Source organism: Amblyraja radiata, chromosome 15, assembly GCF_010909765.2.
Source record: "Amblyraja radiata isolate CabotCenter1 chromosome 15, sAmbRad1.1.pri, whole genome shotgun sequence".
Taxonomy (NCBI): Eukaryota; Metazoa; Chordata; class Chondrichthyes; order Rajiformes; family Rajidae; genus Amblyraja; species Amblyraja radiata.
The window spans coordinates 12,830,712-12,849,740 of NC_045970.1; the positions used below are offsets into that span (position 1 = coordinate 12,830,712).

The 19,029-nt window shown below is 44.5% G+C and overlaps 1 protein-coding gene across 2 annotated transcripts in view; it reads right to left on the reverse strand.

The window, feature by feature from the left end:
* Positions 1-18,464, reverse strand: part of inpp5a (inositol polyphosphate-5-phosphatase A) — a 572,966-nt gene extending 554,502 nt beyond the window's left edge. For both annotated transcript variants that reach the window (XM_033033641.1, XM_033033642.1), the window contains exon 1: positions 17,833-18,464. In XM_033033641.1, coding sequence (XP_032889532.1) covers positions 17,833-17,907 — 75 coding nt within the window. In that variant the 5' untranslated portion in view covers positions 17,908-18,464. The remainder of the gene's footprint in view (positions 1-17,832) is intronic.
* Between the last annotated feature and the right edge of the window lie 565 nt (positions 18,465-19,029).

The following is a 19,029-nucleotide window of genomic DNA, read 5'->3' on the forward strand; positions in this document are numbered from 1 at the left end:
ATGCGCACCATGCGCACGTAATGCGCACCGTGCACGCGTCGTGCGTTGTGACACGTAAATGATGTCGCGTAAATTACATGCAAATGATGCCCAAGTGGGACAGGCCCTTTACTTTGCCATTCTCCAAACACAATTGACTTCAGCTCATTCTAAACTCGACAGCCCATGTATATTCCGTGTGCCCAATTCTGCTTGCCTACCATCCATATCCTCACTGCCTTCCACTCCCCAACACCTAAAAATAAATGTTGTTCTTCATACATTTGAACTCTCAATTATCATTCCCTCCTTTTCACTGCAGGTTTCCTGGAGCTGCTCCCATCCAACCTCTCATTCCTTCTCATACCAGTTTCTTGTGCCATCACCTTTGCCTTAACCCGTGTATAATAGCCATGACATTAGGAATATGGGGCCAACCCTCTTGAATTGCTTTCCAAAAGTTCTTCCTTGTCCTTTTGTCATTTAGAATGCTTATGAAAATCAATGTATTTGGCTGAGCTACTGATCATTTTCCTTGCACTGTTTATTTTCAGCTCTACAATTCTTTTTTTTTTTCCCTTCACTTCCATGAAGTTTGATATCAAGAGAGTTGTATCAAGGAATATCCACAGTGACGTCTGATCCCCAGCACGGCAATATACGTTATCCTGCATAAGTTGTCCACCAGATTCTTGGCTTCGTTTTTTATTCCTGCCCATTATTCAATTGGCAGCACGGTGGCACATCAGTGAAGTTGCTGCCTTACAGCACTCACAGCGTCAGAGACCGGGGTTCGATCCCGACTATGGGTGCTTGTCTGTACGGAGTTTGTACGTCCTTCCCGTGACCGCGTGGGTTTTCTCCCAGATCTTCGGTTTCCTCCCACACTCCAAAGACTACAGGTTCGTTGGTTAATTGGCTTGGTATTAATGTAAAATTGTCCCTAGTGTGTGCAGGATAGCATTAGTGTGCGGGGATTGCTGGGCGGTGCACTCGGTGGGCCAAAGGGCCTGTTGCCATGCTGTATCTCTAAACTAATCTAAATTCTGCCTGTCCTCGTCTTCCAGGAACTTTTCAATTTTACCAATAAAGCATCAAAGAAGTGTCATGCCACCGGAAACTCTGTCATTTAGTTGAGGCGTTGCCTGCCCTCAGGTGGGTGAACGAGAACCCAAGCCACAATCCCACAGCAACCTCACATCAATAGAAATATATGCCAGCAAAGAAAGACTTGCTTGTACGCAGCACATTGACTGACATCAGAATGTCCCAAAGCATTCGACAGCAATAACGTTGAAGTCTATTTATAAAGTAAGATGCAAGGAGTGAAAATGTGTGCAACAAAGTCCAACAAACAACCATGTAACAAGTGGCTAAACATAGACGCAAAATGCTGGAGTAACTCAGTGGGACAGGCCGCATCTCTGAAGAGAAGGAATGGGTGACGTTTCAGGTCGAGACCCTTCTTGCCCCCCAAGCGGTATGAACAACTTCAAGTAACCCTTGCTTTCCTTCTCTCTCCATCCCTCCCCTTCCCAGTTCTCTAACCAGTCTTACTGTCTCCAACTACATTTTATCTCTGTTGTTAGCTTCTCCCAGCTAACAATGATCTATTCTACATTTCCCTTCAACTTCATTCCCTTTGTCCTATTTTCACACCTTACACTTCCTTACCTATGGTGTCTCCCTCTTCCCTGACATCAGTCTGAAGAAGGGTCTTGACCCGAAACGTCACCCATTCCTTCTCTCCAGAGATGCGGCCTGTCCCACTGAGTTACTCCAGCATTTTGCGTCTATCTTCATTTTAAACCAGCATCTGCAGTTCCTTCCTACACATCTGCAGTTCCTTCCCACACATAACAAGTGGCTAAATTATCCAGTGGTCAAGAAATAAATATTAGTCAGGAGACCGTGCACAAGATATTATCTGAATAATAATGTGTCTCCCACCAATATGGGACTCCCGCACGTCTGGTCTGGTCTAGTGCTCCATCCTTGGACCCTACAATCTTTCAAGTCAGGGGCAAGAGTGTTATCAACTAGGCCACAGCCCACCATGGCAGATACTGTGGAATGTGGCATACTTTTCTCAAGCATTAGGTATGGTAAATCATCTTCGGGACATGTTTCCAAGGAACAAATGAAATAAGATCTTGCTACTGTCATTTGGTACTTCTTTCTGCAAAGGTAACTATTTGACAATCGTTACACAAACACTATTCAAGATAAAGCCAACTGCTAGCACCACTGCACCATGCAGTGCCTTCACTCTTTGCAGGGAATCACATCACCTCGAGACCTTCGTCTTCATTTAGCAGCAGGATTGAAACCTGCAGCCCACAGTGTAGGAATATACTGTGATACGTGCCCTTGTGAATGCTTGCCGCAATGCCAGTGTACTTTGATACCTGGTGCCTACATTCTAAAAGGAAAAAGATCTGCGCTTACAAAGTCTTCCCTGATCCCAAGACATCCTAATCAAATTGTAGCCGATTACATAAAGTTGAATCTTCAGCTTTTTGAAAGGTAGGGCATACAGCAGCAATCTGATTCAACACTGTTAAATGTTATTAATTATATCTAGAATTGGCCATTACAAAGACCAACCTCCCTTCTTCTATTCTCTTTATGCAAGGCCATTGGAAATTTGTGTAGGAAGGAACTGCGGATGCTGGTTTACGCCGAAAGATAGACACAAAATGCTGGAGTAACTCAGCAGGACAGGCAGCATCTCTGGATAGAAGGAATGGGTGACGTTTCGGGTCGAGACTGAAGAAGGGTCTCGACCTAAAAAGTCACCCATTCCTTGTATCCAGAGATGCTGCCTGCATCGCTGAGTTACTCCAGCAATGTGTGTCTATCTTCTTCAATATAAATTCCACTGTCTGCACCCATTACCCCAGTGTGAAATGACATAGAAACATAGAAACATAGAAATTAGGTGCAGGAGTAGGCCATTCGGCCCTTCGAGCCTGCACCGCCATTCAATATGATCATGGCTGATCATCCAACTCAGTATCCCGTACCTGCCTTCTCTCCATACCCTCTGATCCCCTTAGCCACAAGGGCCACATCTAACTCCCTCTTAAATATAGCCAATGAACTGGCCTCGACTACCCTCTGTGGCAGGGAGTTCCAGAGATTCACCACTCTCTGTGTGAAAAAAGTTCTTCTCATCTCGGTTTTAAAGGATTTCCCCCTTATCCTTAAGCTGTGACCCCTTGTCCTGGACTTCCCCAACATCGGGAGCAATCTTCCTGCATCTAGCCTGTCCAACCCCTTAAGAATTTTGTAAGTTTCTATAAGATCCCCTGAATGACTGACATGAACTCCCATTAAGACCTCTTCTAAATTATTATCCCTGTTTTACAAATGATTTTTCCACCTCCCTTTCTCTATAATTTCCTCCAGCCCTGCACCCTCTGAGATCTTTGTTATCTAATTTTGTTCTCTTGGTCATTCTAGATTCAATCGCACCATCCTTGATGGTTTACCTTCAGCTACCAAAGAGAGATACAGGTTGTGAAATTCCTAACTAAATCTTTCTTTCTCCTCTGCGATGCCTTACAGCCTACCTCTCTGACCAAGATTTCCATCATCTGTCTTATCTCCTTATGCAGCTTGGCATTAATTTTAATTTTGGAACTGCTTCTCTAAAGTTCCTTGAGATTTTTTTGGCTTCTGTTTCTATAGCTTAAATAACTATACAAATAGGAGCTGAGGTCTCTGTAACTTGAACCATCCTGCTCTCTTCTCAATTATGTCAAAATATTGTTGTGCATCCACCCAAATGGATAGAAGGGCTAATGTATCATCCAAAATGCAGCACCTCAGTATATTTCATTACTGCAATAGAACTGATTATATCTCAAGTGGGGTATAAAGCCTCAACACTTGAATGAAATGCATTAGTACTACTGATGAGCCAAGACTGAATATTTTACAACATTGACAACCCTGATAACCATTTATAAAATGGTTTATTTCTAAAAATGCAAAGAACCCATTACCAAGTCCATGCAGTAAAACATCACAACATCTAGAGGAGCAAATATTTTTTTAACTTGTCGTTACATTTGGAACATTTGGCTCTTACTCCTCTGAAAGTTTTCAATGGGTATGGTTGACTATAAACATGTATTCTGATATCTGTTTATTAAAACTATATTTACAAAGGAAGTTTAGACTATCTTTCTGAATAACTTATTGAACTTGGCAAAGTACTTCAGTGTAATGTCATTACAGAGCTATTCGATTTTCACAGAAGCAGTCGCAGGCACTTCACCCCCTTGTACCTGCTCTGATTTTGACTAGGTTTCAATTTAGTTTATTGTCACGTGTACCGACGTACAATGAAAAGGTTTTGTTGCGTGCCATCCAGTCAGCGGAAAGATGTGATTACAATCGAGCATTTTTACGGTGTACAGAGGGTTCATAGCTGATCCTTTTATTTCAGTATCTCTTGCTTGCACAAACGTCAAAATCCCCTGATTCTGTTAACAGCAAAAGGTCTATTGATTTCTGTCATGAATATACCGAGCATCTGAGCCTCCAGAGCACTCGTGGACAGGAAATTCCAAGTGCATCTGCATGAACAATTTACTTCTCATCCGCATTCAGAACGGTTAGTCACTTATTTAAAGACTGTGATTCCTGGTTGCATAGTTACCAACCAGGGAAAACCTCAACCTGTACCTACCCTTCAAGTCTGATAATAATTTTAAGCATTACAATCACATCTTTTACAACTTTTATTCTTTTAACGTTATGAGTGTACAGTTTTGGTCTGCTTAATCTTTCCTCATACAACAAACCCACTATCTAAGAAATTGACCTGGTAAACTTTCATTCTCGATGACAAGTGTAGTCTGGCCCAAAATGCCACATCTCCATATTCTCCAGAGATGTTGCCTGACCTGCTGACTTACTCCAGTACTATTTTTAATATCCTTCCTTCAGTGAGGAAACCAGGACTGTATTCAACATGGAGACACAAGGAATGGCAGACCCTGGTTTACAAAAATATATATAAAAGTGCTTGAACAACTCAGCAGGTCATGCAGCATCTGGGGAGGGTATGGATAGGTGACGTTATGGACTGGGTTTCAGATGTATTGCTCAGATTACTTTATTCAACATTGCAGACATTTCCGCTCCTTCAACATCTGCAGTAAGATGCTGCAGATGTTCTACCAATTGGTGGTAGCCATTGCCATCTTCTTCGCTGCCGTGTGCTGAAGGCCGCGGACGCCAAGAGGATCAACAAACTCATCAGGAAGGCTGGCTCTGTCCTGGGGGTGGAGTTGGATTCATGGGAGGTGGTCTAGGAGGGGAGGATGCTCCTCAAGCTGCAGAGCATCCTGGACAATACAGCTCACCCCCTCTATGACACACTGGTCAACCTGAGAGGTACCTTCAGCAACAGACTGGTTCCACTAAGATGCAGAACAGAACGTCACAGGAGATCCTTCTTCCCTGTGACTATCAAACTGTACAACTCCTCCCTCTTCTGTTGTGGGGTAGATTGAGACAGAGACTGACTCCCTTCCCCACCCACCCACCCTCAATCTTTGCATATCCCCCAAGCCTTTCCACTCGCCACTTTAAATTCATGTTTCATGTATTTTGTGTGTTTTATGACTGTTGGCAGATCAATTTCCCTCCTGGGATAAATAAAGTTCTGTCGTATCGTATCGTATTATAGACCTGGTCTCATCACCGTCCTATACAATTGGATCAAGACATCACTACTCTTGTACTGAAATCGCTGTGCAATAAAGCCCTACCTAAGATTTGTTTCCCTGATTGCTTGCTGCTCCTGGATTCTTGTGTCCAAAGAGAAGCAGGTTCCTCTCAACATTTATCAATCTTTCAATCCTTCTTTTGGAACAGTGGACAGCCTCAAATATGTGCTTATTATGTTCCTCACTGCCACCCACTTAACTTGTCCCTATCAGGGCTGCCAACATTGGGTGAGAGTTGGGAGTGAGAAATTGTGAGTGACCAAGCCGAGGGAGCGTAGTGACCGTGGGGGGGTGGGGGGTGTGGGGTGTGGGAGGGGGGTGCTGCCCCTCCCGTGGTACGGAGCTTTTGCCTTTTTCAGCTTGAAATTGTGCAATCTGGTGCATACTGTAGCAAGTCTTTTAACTTACACTTGAATGCAATATTTATGCTTTAAATTGGATTAGCTGTGAACAAGGTAAGGCTAAATTACAAATTACATTCCACAGAAGAGCTAGGCTCTGATCAACAGGTGCAGCACATGAATGATCTTAGTGTATTCATGTATGGAAATCAGATTATAATCAAGCACTTGGCCCTTCTTAGATAGAAAGCGCCATCTGATTACACTCCTCGAGGATGTTCATCTACATGTTCAATTAATAAAACAACGAGATTGGGGACATTTCTATTCTCCCCCCCCCCCCCCCCCCCGGTTCCGCAGCCCATGTATCTCTCTCCTGCAGCTTGCCGGCCTCGCTCATGTCAGCCGCTTCCCGCAAATCCTTAAATTCCAACTGCCGCCAGGAGCAGGACATGGCCTTACTTGCTGCGCTGGGTGACACTCATTCACTGCCTGATCCGTGTCTTTCAATGTAAATTTGCATGGGGACATGGTTTGGAGATGTGTGACAGTTCGGGCAAGTGAGAATAACAGAGAATAAGAATGCTACTGTCTTGCCAACAGACGCACACACAAGCAGTTGATATTAGTTGTGAAATTCTCGTTGATCACAGAATTTCTCACGATAAAGCATGAGAAATTTGTGATCAACGTGAGAGCGTGAGAATTGGGTGAAATGCGTGAGTCTCACGCTCAATGCTGTCCCTATCCTCCTCATTGGCCACACAGACAACGAGCATTGAATCTCCAGCAAATTTGGATGCATCAAACTTCCTCATCCGTACCACTGTAACTACTTTTCATAAATATTATTGACCCATGCTGTTTTGCATGCTAAGTTCTTTTTGATTTTAGTACCAACACAGGTCAGTAATATGTGGAATTAATTATCCTTAATCAGATTCATGACATCTGATAGCAAAATATTTGCATGAGCAAGAATCACTTAAAAAAAATATGTGATGTATTTATATATTTCCCATGAACAGAACTAGATGTACAGCACAATGCCTTGTCATCAAACTATACAGCCGACTATAGCATTGCATGAAACAGGAAAACACATACAATAACATTCTCATCTGCACCCCTTTCCACATTCCATAGAGACTATTCCCTCCACAACTCCCTGGTTAACACATCCCTTCCAACCCAAACCACCCCCTCCCAAGGTACTTTCCCCTGCAACCCCAGGAGATGCAACACCTGATTCTATACCTCCTCCCTCGCTCCATCCAAAGACCCCAACTGTTCTTTCAGAAGAGGCAGAAGTTCACTTGCACCAACTCCAACATCATCTATTGTGTCCGCTGTTCTAGGTGTGGACTCCTATATATCAGCAAGACCAAGCATGGACTGGACGATCGTTTCACTGAACCTCCGCTCAGTCCACCTGGGCCTACATGATATCCCAGATGCTAAACACTTTTATCGGCCTGTCCCACTTAGGCGATTTTTTCGGTGACTGTCAGAGTCATAGCAGGTCGCCGAAAATCCGGCGACTGGACCCCCCTACAACAATGTCTACGACAATGACTACAACAACCTACCTCTGTACGGCCAAGCTACGGCAAGCTACCGACAACTGGCGACCCATTAGGACATCCACCTACGACCACACCTACGACAACCTACGTCCACCGGTCCACAAGCTACGACAAGGTAAGATAATTCAGTCGCCAGTACTTGTCGCCGGTTGATGTAGGTTGACGCAGGTAGTTGCCAATGGAATTCACTGGTCAGCACCGGCGACAACCAACGTGATCCTGGCGACAACCTACGTCATCTTGGCGACAACCTATGACAGCACCTACAAACAATACAATACAACTTATTTATTGTCATTTGAACCTCAAATGAAGTTCAAACGAAATTTGGTTTCTGCAGTCATACAACAAGAAAAGCGGCAAGACACACAACCAACACAGTTTACACAAACATCCATCACAGTGAATCTCCTCCTCACTCTGATGGAAGGCAAAGTCTTGTCTACGTCAGGAGAAGTCAAGCTATGCTCATTGGCATCAAGCCAACTGTCGCCGAAAAGTTTTGAACATTTCGAAATCCAGCGGCGACCAGAAAAACGCTACTGAATGAATCTGCGAGAGCAGCAAATTATATATTTTTTAAATGAAATGCATCCACGCCATTTAACTGCCATTGTTTCATCTCGTTGCAGCTCAAGATATTTATGAAACACTTTCTTAAATAATAAACAATTGAATGTTGAGCTATAATGGAGCTTTACTTCCAATGTTTTTTGCCTTTCACTCATAGTCATCGACCCATAGATTGATACAGCATTGAAATGGGGCCTTCGGCCCACCTTGCCCACACCGGCCAACATGTCCCAGCTACATTACTCCTACCTACCTGCGTTTGGTCCATATCCCTCCAAACCTGTCCTATCCATGTAGCTGTATAACTGTTTTTTAAATGTTGGGATAGTCCCTACCTCAACTACCTCCTCTGGCAGCTTGTTCCATACGCCCACCACACTTTTAACCCTCAGATTCCTATTAAAACTTTTCCCCTTCACCTTAAACCCATGTCCTCTTGTCCTCAATTCACCAACTCTGGGCTCATTAATTTTCTGTTTAAATAAAGGACAAAGGACAAAGGAAATTTAATGTCACATACACCAATTGGTGTAGTGAAATTTGAGTTGCCATTGCAGCACACCGATAAAAATAAACACAACATTAAAGAATTTGACATTAAACATAAAAACAATGGTTCCCACTGTGAAGGCAGCAAAGCGCAGTCCTCTTCCTCTTGTTCAATCGTGGTCAGGGCTTATTTGAAGCCTCCGGGCCACTCATCCATCTATTCCATCCAACAATTCAGAACTTAGCACTGTTCAGAGAAGCCACCAGTGTTTGCCAAAAAAAGTGTCTTGATTTGCTTCTGCAAAGGAACATTAGTTCACCTCACAAATTCAGCAAGTGAGGAGCAATCTGAGGCAGAGCTCTCTGGATATGAACCTGAACCAACATAGAAACGCAATAAAGAATATGTCATGATGATCTTCAATTTACATAACACCTTTCATGACCCCGGGATGTCCCAAATTGCTTTACAAGCAGTTAAATATTTATGAAAGTGTAGTCACTGTTGTAGTGTAGGAAATAAGACAGCAGAGTCATTCACAGTGAAGTCCCACAAACAGCAATTACATAACAATCACATAATAAAGATAGAATTACTGGCAATCAACACCACAGAGACTCAAGAAGGGTTAAAGTTGAAGAGTCCATGAACTGTCGCTGTAAACTACTTCTGTTGCTCTAATGAAAAGAATCACTGACCTGAAACAGTAAAGGGCCTGTCCCACTTAGGCGATTTTTCCAAAGACTGTCACAGTCGTAGCAGGTTGCCGAGAAAGCAGTGACTGGACCCCCCCATACAACAATGTCTACGACAAGCTACAACAACCCAACACCTAGTCGATGTCAAGCTACGTGCAAGCTACCGACAACCAACGACACATTAGGACGTCCACCTACGACCACTCAGGCGACAACCTACGACAAGCAAAGTCAACCTACGTCCACCCGTGACAAGTTATGACAAGCAACGACCCTGTCGGCAACAACTGAAGACATTATAGTCGCAGGTACCTGTCGCCAGTTGACGTAGATAGTCGCCAATGGAATTCGCCAAAGTCAGCACCCGGCGACAACCTACGTCATCCTGGCGACAACCTACGACAGCACCTACAACAGCACCTATGACAGGAGAAGACAAGCTACATCATGCCCACAGTCGCCAAAGTTTTTGAACATTTCAAAATCCAGCGGCGACCAGAAAAATGTTACGACTCTTTAGGCGACTTGAGGAGACAACTCACGACCATACAGGCATCACCCCGCGACCATGTGGCAACAGCCTGGTCGCCTATAGTCGCCAAAAAATTTGCCTAAGTGGGACAGGGGCTTAACTCTATTTCTCTACCATAGGAGCTACCTGACGTATGTTCAATTATTCCTATTTTATACTTGGATTTCTAGAATCCACAGCTTTATGTGTGTGTATAAATGGTCAGATTATTTCCTTCGCTGGAGTTAAATGAGAAATTAATATTAATCAGGTCACTGGCATGCTCTTTAAATAGTGGCAGAGAATATTTTATTTTTAACTGGAAGGGGAGATGAGATCTTTATTCAACATCACATACCAAATACGACTCCTGTTATGCTGCTACATTGTAGTGAGATTATGTGTTCAGATCTACGGAGTAGGATTTCAACACAAACATTCTGATTCAAGCATAAGAGCAGTGGGTCAGTGTTGCAAATGTGCCTTCTATCAGCAAGATCCTTATACAACAATGATGACGTATTTTGAAAAATATAGAAGGTGGTTCTAACAAAACTAAAGTTATGAAAATTGCTTGTGATGCTTAAGCAAGCATTTTAATTAAAAATAAAATTGTCCTATTTAAACATCAATGATATTGGCAAAATAATTAATCCCAAATGTACTACTCAGCCATGATCACAATGAATGGCGGTGCTGGCTCGAAGGACCGAATGGCCGCCTCCTGCACCTATTGTCTATGTTTCTATTACTTGTACCCAATCTGAAGCTATTGGCTCAAACATGACTGAGTCAAAACAAAACATATTAAACTAATAACTGATTAACTTAAATTCTTTAATATCTATAACATAGGTGGTACAATGAAAGCTTTTTTTCACAGTACAATTCCAGATCAAACTGCATTAACCTTATAGGTTGCCTTCTCACTTGGACTAAATTCACACCAAAAATCTAGAGAAAGTGTACGCTGATTTTTTTTAAAGAATTTGTTTTTACTTCAATTATATCAATTTGCTTTATCCTATTACGCTTCAATCCTGCAGCTGGTTATGTGATCTCTATTATATTTAATGTTAACACTGGTCTTACATGTTTCACAGGGAAGGCTAAAATCACATATTAAAATATCAACATATGCATGTTTGTGACAAAGTTAGAAGTTGGGATATTATGTTACAATTGGATAAGACAGTAATGAAGCCGCATTTGGGGAACTGTGTTCAGTATTGATCACTCTGTTGTCTGAATTATGCCATTAAACCGGAAAGCGTGCATGAAAGATTTATGAAGGTGTCACCAGGAAGGACTGAGTTATAGGGAGAGGTTACGCAGGTTGGGCAAAGACATTATTCATTGGAGCATCAGAGACTGAGGGATGATCATACAGAGATATATAAATTCATGGGGGTTTATAGATAAGCATACAGCCTTTTTTCCATGGTTAGGGAATCATGAATGAGAGGGCACGAGTTTAAGGTGAGAGGGTAAAGATGTGACAGAAGCTGAAGGGCAACTTTATCACAGAGGGTGGAGGGTACATGGAATGAGCTGCCCGAGGAAGTACCCGAGACATATACTAAACCAACATTTAAAAGACATTTGCACAAGAATGTGAACGGAAATGGTTTCAGAGGGTATGGGTCAAAAGTGGACGTGGAACTAGCGTAGATGGGCATCTTGGCCAGCATCAACCAGATGTGGCACCAGGCCTATTTCCAAAGATAGACACAAAAAGCTGGAGTAACTCAGCGGGTCAGACAGCATCTCTGGAGAAAGAAATAGGTGACGTTTCGGGTCGAGACCCTTCTTCAGGGGAAAGGGAAACAAGATATAGACGGTGATGTAGAGAGATATAGAAGAAATGAATTAAAAATATGCAAGAAAGTAACGGTGATAAAGGAAACAGGTAATTGTTGGCTGTTTATTAGGTGAGAACAAGTTACATGCTGTGTGGCCCTAATGCCCCTGTCCCACTTAGGAAACCTGAACGGAAACCTCTGGAGACTTTGCGCCCCACCTAAGGTTTCCGTGCGGTTCCCGGAGGTTGCAGGTGGTTGCCGGAGGTTGCAGGTAGTGGAAGCAGGTAGGGAGACTGACAAAAACCTCCGGGAACCTCCGGGAACTGCACGGAAACCTTGGGTGGGGCGCAAAGTCTCCAGAGGTTTCCGTTCAGGTTTCCTAAGTGGGACAGGGGCATAAGCCTCTAGGTACGACACTCACTGGAATTGACTGATGCACACATACTACCAGTGACAAGCTGGAGTAAAGAGTGCATCATTTAACACTAAAACTATTGGCAAGTGTAAGTTATTCAGCGATCAATTCTAGTCATAACAGTATTAATTTCATGAAGTTAAATGTTTGCATTGATGTTCTTTAATTAGAGATTCTGACATTGATGATTAAGTAACCATATCAACATGTGCAGGAAACACATTGTATATAGGTTCTCCAATAGCAGAACTACTTCAGATATTCAAATTGGTTCAAGGCTTGTATTTGAATATACATTTCTGGTGGAATTGGAAATGGAAGTTCATCGCTTGTTATGCTATGATAAACCATAATGCTTTCACAGAAAGATCTGAGAGTCGCTAAAACCCTCAATATTACTGGAGATGCAGAGAGCACCACTTGGTGAGTTTGAGGAACAGCAAATTGTTTGCAGGTCTCTCTCCACATCTACTACAAACAGTAGTAAGGAAGAGACTGAACATTCAAATTCACGCAAACACAGCATTTACAGGCAGGTACTGTACGCAGCACGACCCAAGAAGGGAAACACATCCGACATACACTTTAACGGATTTCTCAATGAATTTCCGTCTATTTTCCATCTATTCAAAGTTAATTTATCCATCTGCTATGATCTCTCCTTTTGCACGTATTATCCAACATAACTTAAAGGCAACTGCGGAACTAAATGAAACCGATGGAGAAACTGAGCGTGAACTTCAGGTGCAGCATTCTGCCTTCCTGATGCTTTGAAATATATTTTTCTGGGTCATTTCACTGAGAGATTTGAATTTGCTAAAATAGTTTCTCAACGCATCTCTGAACAAAATATGAGATCTCTTCACATTTTAAGAGTTGTTGGTAACTTGCTTTCATGCATTACATCCAAGAAGTAGCAATGGGCAGAATAGTTAGTTGACCATTTTGTTTGTGTGGGGTGGGGGGGGGGGGGGGCTTTGCATCTAATTGAATATTAGCAAAAGACCACTACACATCTTCCAGTAACATCATGCGGACCCAGCATTTATCCAAATAAACATATGGGTTTCGGTCTAATTTTACATCAGAAGATTAGACGTTAAGAGTTCTCTCCACCACAATGGAATGTCAGTCCCACTGGTGTCTAAAACCTTCAAATAAGCCAGCTGCTAGCTTGGAGCACATACAACCAACTTTGTCATGCAACCATTATGACCCTTAAGTGTTTATGGCAGCCTAGCTCTAGACTTGGCTTTCAGCTTTGAATGCGAGAACAATAGAGGAAAAAAAACGATGAACGAGTTCCAACAAAGTCTGTTGCAGTCGCACACACGACCACAGCCTATTATTAGCATGTTCATTTTTTCCCACTGGACTGTTCCTGATGCGGATATGTCGGATGCAACAGAACAGAAAATGCAAAACAAAACTCCGCTGATCAGGAGGGGAAACGTTTAAGGGCGATGACCTTTCTTCCAGAACTCTACGACCATCAATCCTCAATCATTAAGCCCTCTGTATTTTTTCCCCAGCCATGTTGCCAAGTTTTCTGAGCAAGAAATAAAGAAGGAGTTCCGAGCCGAAACATCACCCATTATTTTTCTCCAGAGATGCTGCCTGCCCTCGCTGAGTTACTCCAGCACTTTGTGCCTATTCTGGAGGAACTTTATATACCACAGCATTTGTGGAGGGAATGGACCTATCAGGTCGGGACCCTTTTCAGAATATGGTCTAAAAGCAGCAGAGCAACAGGAGTTTGAAAGGTTTTTGGGGGGCAGTTTTCTGCCAGGTTTTCTGATGACGTGAAAACTATTTTTCAGTGTTTCTAACACTGCAGCATTTTACTTTGTCATGAATGGCTTGAGCCCCTTATCAAGCGCTGGAAAGCTTCTCATTGACTTTGCATTCACACAGAAGTCTCTGCACATGTGTGTGGCAACCAACCAAACCCAGAAACCCACTGCTCCCAAACGAGTGGGGTCACTCGAGTGAAAAGCGTAGAAACATTGAAAATAGGTGCAGGAGGAGACCATTCGGCCCTTTGAGCCTGCACCGTCATTCATTGTGATCATGGCTGATCATCCACAATCAGTAACCCGTGCCTGCCTTCTCCCCATACCCCTTGATTCCACTAACCCTTAGAGCTCGATCTAACTCTCTTTTAAATCCATCCAGTGAATTGGCCTCGACTGCCTTCTGTGGCAGAGAATTCCATCAATTCACAACTCTCTGGGTGAAAACTTTTTTTTATCATCTCAGTTCTCCTAATAAATAGCCTCCCTTTTATTCTTAGACTGTGGCCCCTGGTTCTGTACTCCCCCAACATTGGAAACATTTTTCCTGCATCTACCTTGTCCAGTCCTTTTATAATTTTAGACGTTTCTATAGATCCCCTCTCATCCTAAATTCGAGTGAATACAAGCCCAGTCTTTCCAATCTTTCCTCATATGACAGTCCCGCCATCCTGGAGATTAACCTTGTGAACCTACTCTGCACTGCCTCAAATTAGGAAACCAAAACTGCACACAAAACTCCAGATGTGGTCTCACCAGAGCCCTGTACAACTGCAGAAGGACCTCTTTACTCAAATCCTCTTGTTATGGCGGCCAACTTGCCATTAGCTTTCTTCACTGCCTGCTGTACCTACATGTTTACTTTCAGCGACTGATGTACAAGGACACCCAGGTCTTGTTGCACTTCCCTTTTTCCTAATCTGACACCATTGAGATAATAATCTGCCTCCTTGTTCTTGCCGCCAAAGTAGATAACCTCACATTGATCTACATTATACTGCATCTGCCATGTAGCTGCCAACTCACTCAACCTGTCCAAGTCACCCTGCAACCTCCTAGCATCCTCTTCACAGTTCACATTGCCACTCACTCCACTCGCCACTGCCTGCCATTCTGACAGGGACCCTGTCCTACTCTTTGTTTCCTATCTGCCAACTAATTCTCTTTCCATGTCAATACCCTACCCCCAATACCATGTGCTCTAATTTTGCCCACTAATCTCCTGTGTGGGACCTTGTCAAAGGCTTTCTGAAAGTCTGGATACACTACATCCACTGGCTCTCCTTCATCCATTTTACTTGTCACATCCTCAAAAAATTGCAGAAGATTAGTCAAGCAGGATTTCCCCTTCATAAATCCATGCTGACTTGGACCAATCCTTTTACTGCTATCTAAATGCGCCGTTATTACTTCTTTAATAATTGACTCCAGCATCTTCCCTACCGCCGATGTCAGGCTAACTGGTCTATAATTCCCCATTTTCTCTCTCATTCCTTTCTTGAAAAGTGGGATAACATTAGCTACCCTTCAATCCACAGGAACTGACCCTGAATCTATAGAACATTGGAAATTGATCACCAATGTGTCCACGATTTCTAGAGCCACCTCTTTGAGTACCCTCGGATGCAGACCATCAGGCCCTGGGTATTTAACACCCTTCAGTCCCATCAGTCTACCCAATACTAGCCGAATGCAAATTTCTTTCAGTTCCTCTTCCTCCCTAGGTCCTCTGTCCTCTAGTATATCTGGGAGATTGTTTGTGTCTTCCTTCGTGAAGGCAGAACCAAAGTACCTGTTCAACTGTTCTGCCATTTCCTTGTTCCCCATAATAATTTCACCTGTTTCTGCCTTCAATGGACTCACATTTGTCTTTACTAATCTTTTTCTCTTAACATACCTAAATACATTTTTACTATCTCTTATATTCTTGTCCAGCTTCCCCTCGTACTTCATCTATTCACCCCGTATTACCCTTTTTGTTACCTTCTGTTGTCCTTTGAAAGTTTCCCATTCCTCTGGCTTCCCGCTACTCTTTGCTGTGTTATACATCTTTTCGTTTAGTTTTATTCCATCCCTAACTTCCCTGTCAGCCACGGTTGCCTCTTACTCCCCTTTGAATCTTTCTTCCTCTTTGGAATGAAATGATCCTGTGTCTTCTGGATTATGCCCAGAAATTCCTGCCATTGCTGTTCCACTATCATTCCTGCTTGGATCCTTTTCCAGTCGACCTTGGCCAGCTCCTCTCTCATGCGTTCATAGTCCCCTTTGTTCAACTGCAACACTGACACTTCTGATTTAACCTTCTCCCTCTCAAATTGCAGATTAAAACATATTATGGTCCCTACCTCCGAGCGGTTCCTTTACCTTGAGTTCCCTTATTAAATGTGCTTCATTGGACAACACTAAATCCAGAATTGCCTTCTCTCTGGTAGGCTCCAGTACAAGCTGCTCTAAGAATCAATCTTGGAGGCACTCTACAAACTCCCTTTCGTGGGGTCCAGTACCAACCTGATTTTCTCAGTCTACCTGCATATTGAAATCTTCCATAACCACAGTGGCATTACCTTTGTTACATGCCAATGTTAACTCCTGCTGCAACTTGCACCCTATATCCAGGCTACTGTTTGGGGGGCCGTCGATAACTCCCATTAGTGTCTTCTAACCTTTACAATTCCTCAATTCTATCCACAGCGACTCTACATCGTCAGTCCCTATGTCACCCCTCGCAAGGGACTGAATCTAAGAATTTAAATCCATGCCCCCTGCTCCAGCTCCTCAGCCACACATTCAGATCCCCTATCCCCCCAAAAGTGGATATACATTTCAGTTTTGGTTAGGGTTGTGGGATGCTGTTAACCTCCACACCCCAACGTTGCTGTTCTCGACCCGAAACGTCACCTATTCCCTTCTCTGCAGAGATGCTGCCTGTCCCGCTGAGTTACTCCAGCTTTTTGTGTCTAACTACTGATTGACTCCTGCCCCCTTGCCGGCCACCCGCCGCTCATTGTGCCGAAGAAGCGGGGAAAGGGATGAATCGGGTTGTGTCACAGCACAGGACGACGTGTCCCCCTGTACCTGTGGTTAGGGACAGGACGTGCGCTGGAGAGCTTCATTGCAAGCAGCGGGGGTGGGGGCAATCTGTCACACTCAGCTGTGGTGCCAGGCAGAGGGGGAGTCTCAGCCATCCGGCCCAGACCTGACACTGTGTGTAGGAAGGAACCGCAAGATGCTGGTTTACACCGAAGATAGATACAAAATGCTGGAGTAACTCAGCGGGCAGACTACTCTGTGCCCGCCACGACTTCAAGTAATACAATTAATACAGCAGCGCGCCGCCGAGGGGGAGGGAGGGGGACCATTGCTCTACGTTCAGTACACATCCTGCGCCGGTCCTGTACAAAGTGCTGCCGGCCGGGGATCCCGCCCTGACTGCACCTTGACTAGTTGGGCTGGGACACCGCGACCGACCCAGTGGGAGACGCACAAGCCCAGCTCCGTCCGCTCGCTGCTGGGGCAAGGGGCCGGGGTGAGAGAGGGGGGAACCCCGTCAGCCTGCAAAGTCCAGACAAACCTCTAGGCCTGCTCACACACTGACTGTCTCTCCGACCAAGAGGACTAGCTGAGCGGGAGAGGAAACAGAACCACTCCCCTCTCTCTCTCTCACTGACAGATATATACACACAGATACACACACATAGACATACACACACTCCTCCCCACACACCACACATATACACCACACACTCATCCCCCTACACCACACACACAGATCTACACACACAAATACACACCACACTCCCTTTACACACACTCATTCACCACTCCCACAAGAGAACAACTCCGCGCCGCCTCCCCTCAACTCGCCCCACGCTGTTTAAAAAAAAAACAAGGCAGACTTACATCTTCAAACAGGGAGCCGACGTTGGCTGTGATCAGCAAGACTCCGGTGCCCTGTGCAGGCGTTTTCACCGCCATAATCTGTGAGCAGCGCCGAGTTTATTGTGAGTGGAAGGGGCTGTCAGACAGAGGCTGCGGGGGCTGCTGCCCTGCCCGCACTGTGTGTGTGTGTTGTATCCCGTGCTCACGCCGCGATCACTGCACCTCCTTCTTCATTCATTCGTAGCGCCGCTCGCTGTCTCTCTGCCTCTGTGTGTGTGAGTGTGTCCGCGTCTCTGCTACTCGCTGCTGCTGCTGCTGCTGCTGCTGCGGGCTCAGTGCTGGGGCTCGGCGGGGCAGCCTCTCGCTGCTCGCTGCTGCTGCTGCTGCGGGCTCAGTGCTGGGGCTCGGCGGGGCAGCCTCTCGCTGCTGCTGCTGCTGCTGCTGCTACAGCCGCGGGCTGTCTCATTATCAGCCTCTCGACCCAACAACAAGAAACTTTCTCCTTCCTCGCCCGCCTCTGATCTCAGCTTCCGATCGCGCTCTTTCCAAACATTTCACTCTCCCCCTGATCTTCGCCTCAGCTCCTGTTTTCGAGCGATCTGTCGCCCAGGAAACATTGCGTGAAATTGACTCGTAAGGCATGAATATTTTTTTTAAACTGTCCTGACGTCAGTTACCAGATGAAAAAAAGATCTCGCTCTTAAACGGGCAACCACCTCTGCTGGCGGTGGGCCCCACTGGAAAAGCCCCGCACCGCTGGAAGAAAGAGGAAGGGTCTCGACCCGAAACATCACCCATTCCTTCTCTCCAGAGATGCTGCCTGTCACGCTGAGTAACTCCAGCATTTTGTGTCTATCTCAGCTGGAAGAAAGCTTGAGTTGCTGGGTGGGATTGATTTGAAATTAGTGCATCCAGATGGAAGAAAATAATGCAACAACTAAGAATAATAAAGGTTTTCATTTCTGGTTATTATTTAATCTGTTAAAAAGTGCAATATAAAGAGGAGACGAACTTTGCTATTGGCAGCGGACTGGGAGATCTAAACCCTCCAGGCTATCTCGTGAATCTAGAGATCACACACTCACACACACTCTCCCATACACACACTCATACAAACACAGACACACTCACACACTCACCCACACACACTCATACAAACACACACACACACACGCTCACTCACACACACACGCTCACGCACACTCGCCCACTCACACA